A 14,412-nucleotide genomic window follows, 5' to 3' on the forward strand; every position below is an offset into this window, starting at 1 on the left:
TCTTTAGCATTGTAGGAATATTTTGTGACATCAGTTTATCAAGAAAAAAATGGATTTCGAAAAAAATAATCTGGTACAGTTAGAGATTTTACGTGCATGAAGTATGTAGAAGTACAGCGATGCAGCCGGATTCAATTTAAGGCAACCGTTGGACTTTGGCGACCGTATGTGCTCTAATTCGTGTGCTTTATTTAAGAAAATTTGAACAATTGGACAAAAATTTTCAACCTTAGATACTAAATATTTTGTTTTTCAAGATTTAATGCTAATATTACAAATATTCTACAGCCTTGTGTTGCAGAAGTACATCTGAAAGTCATGCAGCTAAAATCTCACGTTACAATTGTCTGTGGAGACACCACCTACTGATGCTCAGTTGGACTCAGCTTCTCTAAACCTGCGCAACGTGTCCATGCATGTATGGATGCTGCTTGATGACGGCTGGTTGTGTGGTCTATGACTCGACTTTCAGCTGCTCTGACTCCAGCAGGTCCCCAGTTCACTGCGAGGAGTTCCTGCAAGACGCCGCAAGATGGCAGTATTGCCCCTCAGGTGAGAGGCGGTGGGTGTGTCTGGAGAGGACCGGGTCTCATCAGTCAGGAACATGGATGCTGGGATTTAGAGTTTAGGTCCCTGTGTTTTTTTACCATTGTTCATGCGTGTAATGATACAAATGTGAGCAGAATGATTTGCTGAGGCCATAACTCATCTCAACTTATTCCATTTCTATGCTTTACCAAAAAGGAATTTCCAAAATGTAAACCCTATTTTCCCTTAAATTAGTTTAACAGTAAGAAGCACATTCAGACTTCAACTCACTACATAACTTGTGAGTATAGCTCCCACTTCAAATAACATTTAAATCCTGGATATCACCACTTTAACAGTTGTAATATTTTTGAAAATGTCCCCCTACACTCATTTCAAGTGTAATGTATATTTTCCTAAAAAAATAAAATTCTAAAAGTCGCATATATAACGTATGAAACTAGTAAAAGTCAAACTGCTATTAGCTCAGTTATTGTTATAACTTGATGGTATTAAAGGCTCAGTGCTCCCACTTCATAGAAATGTTTAATAAAATGTGTTTTTCGCGGAAGGATACCATCAGTGGGCTCTGTTTGCAGCATCCTGGCGCGGAGCAATAAATACTAAGTTCCCGTGTAGATCTCAATGAAAGTGCACGTGTAAGTAACGTGTGTGTGCGTGCGTGTGTGTGTGTAAAACTCAAGAGGAGGAGCAATGCGATCCCTTCTGTCCGCTCCATCACCTTTACGCACGCGTAAAAGGCGCGCAAGAAGTTGACACGACCACTTGGTAGAAGATGACATGGGTTTAATGAGTGGCGGCACAAACAGTCCTTAAAGGTGACTGAACACAGCTGGGGGGGTATGTTATGGGGAAATATACAGCGTGGAGCTTGAATGCCATCTATGGAGCCTTTAGGAAAAATCTCGCTGACGTCCACCGCCTATAGTCTGTACATTGTCATGGCTCAACAATGCGCACTATTCAAACATGTGTATTCTCAGTGGGACCCCGTGCACTAACCACCAGTCATCAGTTCGACTGTATTTACAATTTCATCTTTTTTTTACCATATCAGCCAAAAAAAAAAGAAAAAAAAGAACACAACCAGATCCTCAGTCTATAGCATCCGAGGATCAGACAGAAAGTAACATCATCATTAATAATAATAATAATAACAATATTAACGCCAAATAAGAAGCTATAGTGCAATGGAGAGAAAACTACTGGTAAAAAGAGCATAAGTTTGCATGGGGACCTTACAAAAATAATACATATAAGAAAACATTTCCTTCAGTATTTACAGTGACTGTGTATCTCTCCCTCTCTGTCAGTGTCCTTTCACTTCTTCTTCGCCGTCTTTGCTGCCCTTTTCGCCGGCTTCGTCTTGGGCTTGGCCACTTTCTTCGCCGGCTTCGCCTTGGGCTTGGTCGCCTTGGCTTTCTTTACCGGCGCCTTCTTGGCTTTCACCGGCGTCGCCTTCTTCGCCACCTTCTTCACTTTCTTAGGGGTCGGCTTCTTGGGCTTCTCCGGCGTCTTGACCACCTTCTTGGACTTGACCACCTTCTTGGCCTTGACCGGCTTGGCCACCTTCTTGGCCCGGACCGGCTTCGCGACCACGACCGCCTTGGGGGTGGGGGGCTTCTTCTTAGTGCCCTCGGATTTGGCGAGCCGGAAGGAGCCGGACGCACCGGTGCCTTTGGTGTGGATCAGGGTCCCGTTGGCCAGCAGCCTCCTCAGGGCCATCTTGATATGCACGTCGGCGTTGTCGCTCACCTTGTAGGTCTTCCTCACGTACTTCTGGATGGACTGACGGGACGAACCGTTCCGGCTCTGGTCCTGCAGGATGGCCGCTCCGATCATCTCGGAGTACTTGGGGTGAGACGCGTTCTTCTTGGGCTTCGCCGTCTTTTTGGCTTTGGCCGGAGTCGCGGACGTCTCTGCCATGGTGACTTTTCTTTTTCACTAAGTTGACCCAAAAAGAAAAAGTCCTGGAGATGTAGTGTCAGTCGGGTCCTGTCAGCTGGCAGGGAAACAAGAAAGGGGAAGAAAAAACAACCCGCACAGCCACAAATAAAGCTTCTCCTCGCTGTAACAGAATATGTCACACCTTTCCTTTATGATTCGAAAAAAGTATTGTTCGGATCGTCCACGCGAAGTGACGCGTCCGTTCCTTGGATCACTTAAGCGTCTTATTCCACAGGCGCTCCAGCGAGCCTATGAAGCCTATCTGCGGACGTGATTGAGAACAGCAACTGCCAGCAGCTGATCTAGCGGACTCCATGGAACTGGCGCCGTCCTGTTTGTGTTTCTTCGCCGGCAAACTCGCGTCAAATGTGGAGCCCACGGCACCGCACCGGTCCGCGGGACATCGTGGGCCGGTAGCAGGGACATTGGGCTTCACGTGAACACGTCGCTTCCCGTCGGTCGTCGCCGGCGAACAACTTTTATTCCGGGAAAACCGGCCGGAAGGAGCGCGTGTCGCCAACAATTTTACACAATTCGCGTTAAATTGACCCGAACGGACGGGATGTGCAGGCCCGCTACCCCACGCACGTGCACGTCCCATCTATGCTCTTGCGGGTGCGCGGGGTTCGGATGTCGCAGGCGTCCGTTTTCGCTTTTAATACATCGATACGTTTTCCCAACTAACACACTCCGGCCATTGACTTTGAGTGACGTGGTCGAGATTATTTGCTGTTAAACCCGCTATAAATGAAATGTCACCGCATCCGACTCGAGGGTGACACTCGGGATCCCCACGGGGGCTCATGTGCGTGGGTGTGCGGGGGCTGGGTGTGCGGGGTTTGCCTCTTTTTGGACAGATTTGCTTATAAGTGTCACTATGGCGCTCGCAGCTCGCAGCTCCATTGTCAGGAAAGTTGCCAACACCTCCAAACATCAGGGATCGTGATCAGGGATGGGGACACTGATCAAAGTGTGTGTGGGACAGGGGTGTGTGGGGGGGCAGATGTGTGTCCAGGTGTGGGTCCAGATGTGAGGTGGAGGGTGGGGGGGGAGCTGCAGCCCAAAGCGCTCCTTGAATGTAGGGCGCAGTGATGGTGCTTTCTTTTGTTCACCAAGTGGCGCATCACCCCGCACGCAGTGACACATCGGACACGCGGGTCTCCTCCGCCACGCGAGGGTCCGAAGCTGCACGAACACACGCACACAACAAACTTCACCATCACTCCCCTGCGTGCGGGGTCTCTGTCTTATTTCAATATCGGCTCTGCGTGTCCCTCCCCGCAACGCCATTTTGATTCCTATATAGCTGAAAGTCACAGCCACTGGAGTGTGTTGTTTTCGTGACCACTTTTTGTGTTTTGTGAGATGTTTAGTTTGAACTTGTTAATACAAATATGTGTGTCCTGGTCCACGTGAGCAGAGGCCGAGGTGCAGAGACAATCTGCGCGGCAGGGGACAGGCTGCTGTGGACCCACACTGACCATGTCCACTGTTGTTCAAATAACAACATGCACACTAAATCAAAAAATATTACACATCACGTGTTTATTTTTCTGTACAAGCCATTTATTGCTTAATCATGTAAATAACAAAAAAGAATATTATTATGATAAGTGATGGAAATGTCTGTCCCTCTGTCTCCACCTGTCCTCACAGGGAGTTGATGACTTGAGTGTTTTGTTTGGCGTGTGCATGTGTGTGCGTGTGCGTGCGCGCAAGGACAGTGAAGGGAAACGCGGAGGGAGGGGTGGTGAATGAGTGAATGAGAGAGTGAGGTTTTTTTTTTTTCCCTGCTTGCTCCACAGTTGAGCAGAAAAGGGAGGGAGGAGTGAATGAAGGGGTGAGTTCTAGTGAAAGGGTGAGGAGGAGGAGAAGGAGGAGGGGGGATTGTTTTATATCAGAACTGTATTTAGGTTATATATTCAGGTTATATTGTACAGCACAAATGCATACATGGGGGGGGGGGGGGGGGGGATGAGTGAGGGGTGGAGGTAATGAGAGATCTACACTGGCCAAGTGACTATAAATATTCATTCCGTGCAACAGAGTCAGATGGAGGTGATTCAGATGTGCAGCGCTGCGTGGATTTGATAGAACTGCCGAGTAGGAAGGTCTCTGTAATAACATCATGTGATCACTGGTCAGTGAGGAGCATCTGTGTGGAGTTTCAGTCTGCTCCTCTTCGTCAGTGGAGGCAGCTGAGGATACAGGCTCCGTTGTTATTGTCACCGATGAGCTCGCACTGATGTGTTTTTGTCTTGTGCCCCGTTTAGGAAGCGCTGGAGTTTAGACCACTCCCTTCATCCGCCGACAGAGGGACGCCCTCCACACTCACTGGACCTGCCGAGCCTGCCTCCGTACTCACTACACTACACACTATACACTCACTACACACTATACACTCACTATGTTCTCACTACACAATACATACACACTATATGCACGCTATATCCTCACTATGTACTCACTACACACTATATACTCACTATGTACTCAATACTCACTGTATACTCACTATGTACTCACTACACACTGTATACAAACTATGTACTAACTACACACTTATACACGCTATGTACCCAATACACACTATGTACTCACTACACAGTATATAGTCACTACACACTGTATACTTACTATATACTCACTACCCAATACAACCACACTATAAGCACACTACATACACACTTTCTTCTCAAAATATACTCACCACACACTACATGCTCACTATATACTCATTATACACACTATATACTCACTTTATACAGACACACTGTATACTCACTATACACTATATACACATTATACACATCACAATACTCATATATACACACATTAAATAATCACTATATGCACCATACTCACTGCATACTCATTATAATCACTATATACTCACTCTATACACATACACTATATATTCACTTTACACCATATCAACAATATATTCTCAAAATATACTCACCACACACTACATGCTCACTATACACTCACTATACGCTATATGCACACGTTATATACTCATTATATATGCACTATACTCACTGCATACTCATTATATATATGACTATATACTAACTATATGTACACACACAATATACTGACAAATGTATAGTAATTTTTTTAAGACCAAGCAATCAGTTAAGAAAATGATCAGCATTAATGAAAAATAATCATCATTTAGTCAATATCCTGATCAATGAATTACATGTTATTAGTTGATTCATATATAAGTATTGTTCTAAATGAGGAATATCCCTTGTCATTCATTTCTAAAGCTCTCCCTTGCCCAGTTTTATCTTTAGTCATTCCAGTGTCAGAGGTACAAATACATTCAGCTTACATCAGGCGAGCAGACCCAGCGGCCAGTGCGTTTGTCAGAAGTTAAAGTTACCTTCCACGTGTATTTACAGGAGACAGCTACACCCCCACGTCAGGAGGGTTTTACAGTTGCTCCTCTAAATTTATCAGATGCCACTTTGTAATTTTAGCTTCCTAAAACGCTCTCAGGCCTCGACCCAAAGCATTCTGGGTAACGTCACCCACCATTTTTCGCCTGCAAAGGCCTCACTGTGCTCGGTATCAGGACTGAGGATCAGCGGGTCCAGAACTGTCCAGCACATTATCACATCGTGTTACAAATCGAAAGCATTCTTTCTTTCTGCTCTGCTCTGATTTGATGACTGTGCTGTGGTTTGCTGCTTTGAAAGTCAAACCTTGCTTATTTACTCATGTTGTTGGTGAAGACCACCTGAGCACAGGTTCTAGATTAGATTGTTTCATCTTCAGCAAAGAATCCTCTGGGTTTCTTGTACCACTTCTTTAATAAATAATAACTTTTGCCCTAAAAGTCCGGTGACAAAATCTCTTTTTTCAATTCTAATGTTTTCTTATATCTTGTGAGTTATTCCCACTGTCAGGCCAAAAACACAAAAATGTATGGACGGAAAACAAAATCCAACTGATCTATAATAAAGCAACATAACATCCCATTGCTTTGTAATACTTTTAACTTGAAAATAAAGAAGAAGTGGAAACAATCTGGAATTCCGAGCAGTGACACTGTTCAGCGGAAGCCAAACTGATCTGTGTGGCTCTTAGTCACAGTCTCCGAGGATTTCACTGTAGTTACGGTTATAAAAAGAGCATCTCCTGAATTTTACTAAACAAAACAGAAAATAAACCCTCCCTGTTCAAACCACATCTTTGTTTTACATTTGAAAAAAGATTATATACTTTTGGCCTCCAGCTTTATGTCTATGTAATGCACCAAATGATGTTTGTCCATTCACCGTAACTCGTTTTTTTGCCAGTGACAGGAAGTTACATTGGTTTCACTTGAGTGAGTCGTTGGGTGAAGCTTGGGTAAGATATAGAGAATCATGTGAACTGGTTTAGATTATAGGAACAGTTGTTCTATCTTTCATTGGTAGTTTTATTCTCAGCCCCTGTGCATGTTCCCAGTGCAAGCATTTGAAAAGGAGAAAACGCCTCAAAATCTGCGTTGAGCCACAGCTGAAAGTGAGAACAAGGCCTTGACACAGTGTAAAAACACTTAGCTGGAGTGTGAGTGCAGCTCTGTGGACGCACAGTGCACGTTGGTGTTTGCACGTGTTCGGTTCTCGACAGTTGTTACAACACTTGGACGCCTGAACAGGTGTCAACAGCCAAGTGCTGCACAGCCGAACAGGCACAGGCCCAGCGGCTCTGTCCCACACCATGCAGCTCTTTGTGAACGTCCCTCCGTTGATGAAGAGCAGGTATTTACCCAATGCCAGCTGTCCGACCACCTTGGCCACAGTGTCGGAGCACCTGTGAGCCGTCATTCAAACCAGCGGAGATGACTCAAACTGAGGCTTTTGTGAGCTGTTGTCTCTCAGGCCCAAACATGACACAGCATTTTATCAACAATTAAAAGGTGCTTGTTTGTTTTAACAGACGTGCTCTATTGAAAGAGAATCAATCTGTCAATGGACATTCTGTATTGTAAATAAGCCAGAGTTATTACACGCTTATTGAAGGTCAGAGTCGGGAAATCGCACGTCCGATTCTTTCCTTTCTGTCCAAGCCGAACCTGCACATGTGGTTTATTGACCTGACCGCTGATGCATTGCTCTTGAAGAACGCCACATTTAGCCCTAATCCTGACTTTAACCCTTGCCCCTTTAATACTTGGAGACTAGGGTTGAGTACATGAGGGACACAAGCTGCTGCAACAGGCTGCAGCTACACTACAACCATCTACTTCATGTAGTCTTGTGTTATCTCTTTTTCTTTTTCAAACAGAAGGTATCATTACATATTGTCATTGCATCCTTAGTCTTTCGAACCCACGTGGAAACAAACATCTCATGCACAGGCTTGTCCATCTTTTTACTTTGTCTGCTCTTGTTACGTTAAAACTTACCACATAAGCTGCCAAACAGGGATTTAAAGGTTTTACGGTTCCTGTGTTTTCTTACTCGCAAGTTCAAAAAGCAAGGGCACAAGTGTTTGACCTTATTCCCCTCACACAGAGGTGACCTCGGGTGTGAGCGGATTTCACCAACAGAGGGCAGTAGTAGCTTAGTATATAAGTAAATAACGGTTTTATCTGTGATCCGTATGATCTCAGGTCTCTTGGTTTAAATGTATCAAGCGCTGCTGCACAAACTGAGGATATATACAGTAATTATGATAGGTATTAATATCAGTGGAATTAGTACATTAAATACTGGCACTAAATATGTTTTTGATATATATAATATAACGAGCCTGATCATATTTAAGTGCAGGACTGACCTTTTGAGGTTAAGTCTGAGTGTGCCTTGAGTGGTTTGTTTATGTGGATATCCACCGGCCAGCAGTGTTGCTCTCAGCTCAGGATGCAACTGCAGTTTCAGACAGCAGAGGTCCCCCCCCCCCCCCCACACACACACCAGCCCCCACTCCCACCTGACTGACATTACCCACATACCCCATCACAGGAAGCTGCTCAGAAATCCTCAACCCAACCCGAAGTGACACTGTGACACGAAAATGTCACCCAAAGCACAACTGTGACTGATGTTTGAGAGAAAGATCAAGATACGTATTTCGCCGAGTCTGGGCTTTAAAAGCAGCTCTCCTATGAATTCACATCTTGGCAGAGTTTAGAGAATGTGTAATCTATACTTTTATTCATTTCCCCTCCTGCCTTCCTCTTTTTTTTTTTAAACCTCCTTCCTCCAACTGGCTCCTTCCCCTCCTTTGCCCCTTCCGCCTCACATCCCCGGGAGATCTTCTAAATGGAGCAGTTTGGACTGAAACTGTGTCAGTCAGTGACCTGATTCATTTTCCTGCTGTCTTTCATCAGGCGGGTGATTCCCTCTATTGCACAATCGCTGCTGCTTGCCATGCAGAGGCCGGGGTGTGAAGTACCATTTATTTTGATTCACACGATTAGTGGAGGCCGACGGCTTCCAGAGATCCACAGGAGCAACTCGTCTTCCTTTATTTATGACAGAGCAGATCAGCTACTGTCACTCTGAGATCCTGCACATTGACAGCATGCTGGTTATTATTAATTCTATCCCTCAAACTAGTTGAGATATTAGTTGAAATATAGTTCCCTCTGGTCCTGAGTGCTCGGACTGTAGCTTTTCTTTCTTCTCTCTCAGCTTGATTCACTTTACAAACTTTCTCTCTCTCTTTTTTGGGGTCGGTAGAAAGCTGGGGTGGTTTTCCCAGCATGCACTGGGACATCTCACTTGGATGTGAAACATTCTCAGACACTGATGTCCCTCCGGTCCATGATTTCATGTGGTAATCTCTGTTTATTTCCTTTTGCATATACTTCTTTGAGAGCTTTATCCTGCTCTTGCTTTATGGTCATGTATATTTTTCTAAATATACAGTTCAGCAAGATTCACAAAAGCTCAATTTATAACAATATTCCATTCCAGTGCATCTATTTGTGAGATATTGATTTATCGATTGGATCCTTTAAACTTCTTGCAGCAAATGGTTGTCACTGTTTTCCCTCTACTTTGTCTTAGCTGCCATTTCATTCAGAGTTTGCGTTAACAAAAATCTCCCTAGTGAAACTTAACATGCAACATCAATACAAACAAAACAGCTGTTCACAGTAGACAGTGCAGTCTACTTACACAGAAATACCTTTGTAGTTAATATAAGAACAAATCCCTATTGAATGATTTCTTACTTTTATTTTTCTTTAAATTACAATAAATTACATATTTTACTGTGAAGCAGACGTGTCACAACTATCATCTTTATTTATCCCAGATACTGTGAAATGAAGCCAAAATGGAGGTGATAATTAGATACGATACAACTAGATGATACGATACCATATGATATGATAATCCTTTCTTACTGCCTTATTGCACATGTATGATATTGAAATTGTACATGTTGCTGCCCTCTGCGATACTTTGTCAGAGCAGAAATTCAAATCAGAATAACAAACAAAAACTAAAAACACACAAGCTTTGCCTTCGTTTGTAGTCGGTGCCCAAAAGACGCCTGAATTTAGTCAAATTTCCGATGGACTGAAGTTTTAGTGCATTAGAAATGCAAAATAAATAAATAAATAATTAATAATTCTGGTTTGAAGTTAATCTCGGTCGGTGCAGCCCATCCTAACGGCTCAGAGCTGGAGCACAAATCCCTGCACTGTGCAATCACAGACAGTATGTGGCGTTCATAAGAAGTCTGTTCTATAAATAGCCCCGCGCTCTCTCCATGCCTAAACCCCTGGTATAGCCTGTGTGTAAGTCAAACACACCAGATCCAGACCTCGGAGGGGTTGTGTTTACAGCCCACAACCCTTCTCACCCTGACACAGAGAGATAAACACCTGCCTTATGGACCTGGAGGTCATTAAGCTGGTGTGGAAGAGAGCAGCCCGGTGGTCTAATTAATGTGCCTCCCTGAAAAGGCCTTGTTATTCCAGAGACAGGCGTTTTGTCTGGCGCTCTCAGGCCTCGTTAAAGAGGGAGCAGGCCGCCCCGAGCTCGCCCGGCCGCCTACGTGCATCCAACGGGACGTGAAGGGTTCACTTAGGCTCAGGAAAGACCCTCCGGCAGAGGACTGCAGGCTTATCGCGCTCCGTCAGTCATCTGTATAATGTCACTGGGTGGCAGTGTAATGGAAACAATAACACTGGCATGATCCTTGGTGGGGCTGGGAGCCTAAATGCCCTCTTGTTCTTATATTTAGGAATGTGGTTTACCTCTGTCTATAGTGCTATATCCTTCGTGCTTTTTTAATTTATAACATATTTAAGATTAGTGCTACGTACATGGAGGAGCCAAATTAACATTTATGTTGACTCTTATACTATCTTTCTTTATTAGTACGTGCGTGTGTGTATGTAAGAATGAATGAGTGACACCTTACCGTAGGTGTTTTTACCCCCACCTAGAGGACACCTGAACTGGACCTGAGAGGCTGAAGGTGGAGCCCAAGGGGGAAAGGCCTTAGGAGCCAGCAGCCAGAGCATCTGGGCGTGGCTGAAGAAGGCAAAACCGTGTTTTTTGACCGTGTGCTGTGACGTTTGCCATGAGAACTGTGCTCTGCGAAAGACTCATTAGTTTAATTTATTTTAGTTTATTTCCATCAACTTGTAATCCACCTTTCTGCAATAAACGGTCAAAGGGACCAACTGGACTCACCTCTACTCTTCATCTCTTTTACACGCCTCAGAACCAAAATCGAGCTCAACCACCAGTGGTAGTAAAATAGCAATTGCTGCTACAGTACATATAACTAACGTTATCTTTATGACAGAGCTGAGGATGTGTAGTGCTGATGTTAATCATTCACTTTCAGATTTTAATATAATACGACATGACCCTGAGTGGTTTGTCTTCTGCTTTGTTCTCACTTGATTTCTTTCTTTCTTTTTAACTCATGGTCCTTGTCTGTCATTGTTTGATGGGAGACTTGAGGTAACCAAGGAAACAGTTGAATCCAGCTGCTCCTTCAATCCGACTCATTCATTGCCGAGTGCAAATCCTCCAGCTCTGACCTTATAATTCCATTCGTCCTATTCATGTTCCCAAGTGCAGCATATTGGAGGCTGACTAACTCCTCACGTTGATTAGAGGACGGACAAAGGACGCCACGGAGTGACTGGAGTCCTCCCTCGCAGGAAAGTCGAGTTGTTTCATAGAGTTGGTCGTCACAATGGTTTTTGTTTAAACGAGAGTGTGTCACATGGAAGGTGACAAAGGAAGCCTGGGAGCTCTGCCATGTTCAAGGTGGCCGAGGCCCAATCCATTAGGATAGATACAGCAGTTACCCACGGCGTCATATGGAAAGAAGCCGCGGACTGAGCCAATAAAACACCGGGCACGTGGTTGTAATGAGTAGGTTCACGCATTTAAAATAATACTTCTCACACTGAAGGGATTTACAGCCTTTCTTGCCATGAGAGATAACCGACTGTAACCACACAGGTCTGAAGAAATAACGGCCATTCTTCATACTGATGTTTCTCTCTTTACTTGAACTGACACTGACAGCGAAGGGAAAAAAGACACACGAGTTTTAAGATGCACATTTCCCTATATTTTGTATAGGAACTGCAACAAATGAATGCACACAACAGAAAACAACTGAAATAAAAGATAATCCTGAAAATAAACATAATAAACAACACAAAACAAATCAAATTGCAATTACTGTGTGTGCCTGTAGGACCACATGCAGAACTGCTACTTTGGGACTGTATGTATGTCCGTTATTCTTTTTCCAATCTGGTCATGTGATCGAGTTACGTTTGTGCCGAATCGAAATCCCACCGGAATCCCACTATCCAACCAGTGCAGTTTGCAATGATCTGTTTGCTTGGCCTGGTGTTGATGCTGTCTGCAGCTTTGTGTCTGAAACCTGTTAGAAGGAAACCTGCAGGAATCGAGCAGTGGCGAGTAAAGACCTGCTGCTGGACTCGGCCCACAGAACCCTGAGGCCACGACCTCTCTGCTGCACCAAGAGCTGTTCACCTGTTTACTCAAAGTTCAGTGAAGTTCAACTCGGTACACACACGGCAAGTGGGCGACAGAGTTAATACATATATTTACCTCTTTTTAAAACTTTAATTAATCACACCTTCAATTACTCTGATTAAAATGTACTTTCTTCTAAAGCTGATTGTACTCACAATTTCTCCGGGACCCTAATCAAGGGAGATGACTGGTGCAGTCTGCTTTAAACCAGACTTACACCTGCAGACGAGGCAGTGTGTGTGCGGCTAAATGTGAGGGTGACTACATATTGGCTGTAATGAGGTTGGTTATAGAACATAGAAACTTGAATGTGATGGACTGAAGTGATGTTAATATATTACATCTTAGATGCATATGTTAGTTTTCATGTGACACCACATGGAAATACGTGTTGAAAGTCTACACATCAGGTGCAGTCATGGTCCTTAGTCAGACAGAGGCAGTGTTTGACACAGAGCCGGAGTCGTCACCACGTCTCGACTCTGACGACGTCTCCAGCTCCATTCACCTGCAGGGCATTTAAGGCTGATTCACTTTTTATTCTATATATATATATATGAGTGAAGCATTAAGTGCCCTGGCTGCTTCCCCCCCGCCTTATCGCCATCGTCCTGAGGAGGAGGGGTCACTGCGGATTTGTGCAGAAAGGAATCACCTTTAAAAAGGGGATTTGAGTGAAATAATGCACATCCAGCCCCTGCCTGCAATGTGCTTTCCTCACTTGACCCTCATGGTCTGCTCCCTGAATGCTAGTGCACCGGATTACCAGATATATAAAGAGTCATTGTCCGGGTGATGCACGATTACAGTGAGGATTCTGGTGCCGTGTGGTTGTGTTTTGGTCATGTTGCTCACTGGCGGATCAGCGAGCCATCCAAAACAGGCTAATTCAATTGAATGTTTTAGCGTGTGTGTGTGGTGGGGGGGTTGGTTGTGCAGCAGTGCAGACAACGTGCTAATGTGCCAGTGGATATAATTAGCACGGCGGAGATGTTAAAGGATGCAAAACAAGTTTCCTCTCGGTGATGGAGGTGGTGATCATCATTAGTCGTGTTACTTTGTCTCTCATGCCACTCATCCTCTTTGGACAAAATGAATACGGTGAGAGCATGCTTGGGTTTTTACTTGGCCTGTGTTAGTAGCTTTTGTTTACAGCGTGTGTGTGTGTGTGTGTGTGTGTGTGTGTGTGTGTGTGTCAGTAACAGACCACACTAGGCTGTGCAAGAGGGAGGGTCTGCTCCAGTAGTAATAGCAGAGCCGCAGTGGTGCCCATCCCCTGCTCCATCCCTGAGATGTAGTGAGGAGAGGAGCCGCAGCCCCTGGCCACTCCTCCCTGTTCTGTAATTGGAAGAGTGAGGCCACCTCCCTCCCCTTCCTCATTGGTATGCAGTGTGCAATGCAGTGTGCGTGCGTGCGTGCATGTGTGTGTGTGTACGAGGAGAGAGAGCGAGAGAGAGAGAGAGAGAGAGGTAGCAGTCAGTGCAATGGGATAGAGGAGAGCGAGGAGGAGGAGGAATGAGTGAATGAGAAGTGGCTGGATCTGCCTCGCCTGCACGCCTGTCGTCTGCTGCTGAAGCTGGCCACCACCACCGTCACCATCCGCTCTCTCTCAGCACCAGTTCTTCCTCCAGCATCATCACCACCACCTGCAAGGGAACAAAAAAAAAGGAAACAGGGGGACCGAGCTCGCCACGCGTTCTCCATCCATCCATCACCAGGAGGGACGCAGCAGCAGCAGCAGCAGCATCAGCAGCAGGAGGAGGAGGAGGAGGAGGGGGCCTGACTCTTACAATTTAGGCACCAGCTGCTACCTCAGCCGAATCCCCCTGCACCTTACCCCACATCCTCACCCACCTCCACTCGCTCCCCTCCCGCTCCTCCCTATGCCCTTGTCCTCGGCGGCTCCTCTCACCTCCCTGGCCAGTAT

At 45.1% G+C, this 14,412-nt stretch overlaps 1 protein-coding gene across 1 annotated transcript; it reads right to left on the reverse strand.

Moving 5' to 3' along the window:
* Positions 1–1,318: 1,318 nt before the first annotated feature.
* Positions 1,319–2,742, reverse strand: LOC128426576 (histone H1.0-B). The gene has a single exon (XM_053413508.1). The coding sequence runs from the start codon at positions 2,473–2,475 to the stop codon at positions 1,870–1,872; it is 606 nt and encodes a 201-aa protein (XP_053269483.1). The 5' UTR covers positions 2,476–2,742; the 3' UTR covers positions 1,319–1,869.
* Between the last annotated feature and the right edge of the window lie 11,670 nt (positions 2,743–14,412).

This window comes from Pleuronectes platessa, chromosome 21, assembly GCF_947347685.1.
Source record: "Pleuronectes platessa chromosome 21, fPlePla1.1, whole genome shotgun sequence".
NCBI classification, from domain to species: domain Eukaryota; kingdom Metazoa; phylum Chordata; class Actinopteri; order Pleuronectiformes; family Pleuronectidae; genus Pleuronectes; species Pleuronectes platessa.

What these genes read in the sequence shown, in the direction of transcription:
- LOC128426576 (XM_053413508.1), bottom strand. Translation starts at nt 2,475, where the DNA reads ATGGCAGAGACGTCCGCGACTCCGGCCAAAGCCAAAAAGACGGCGAAG.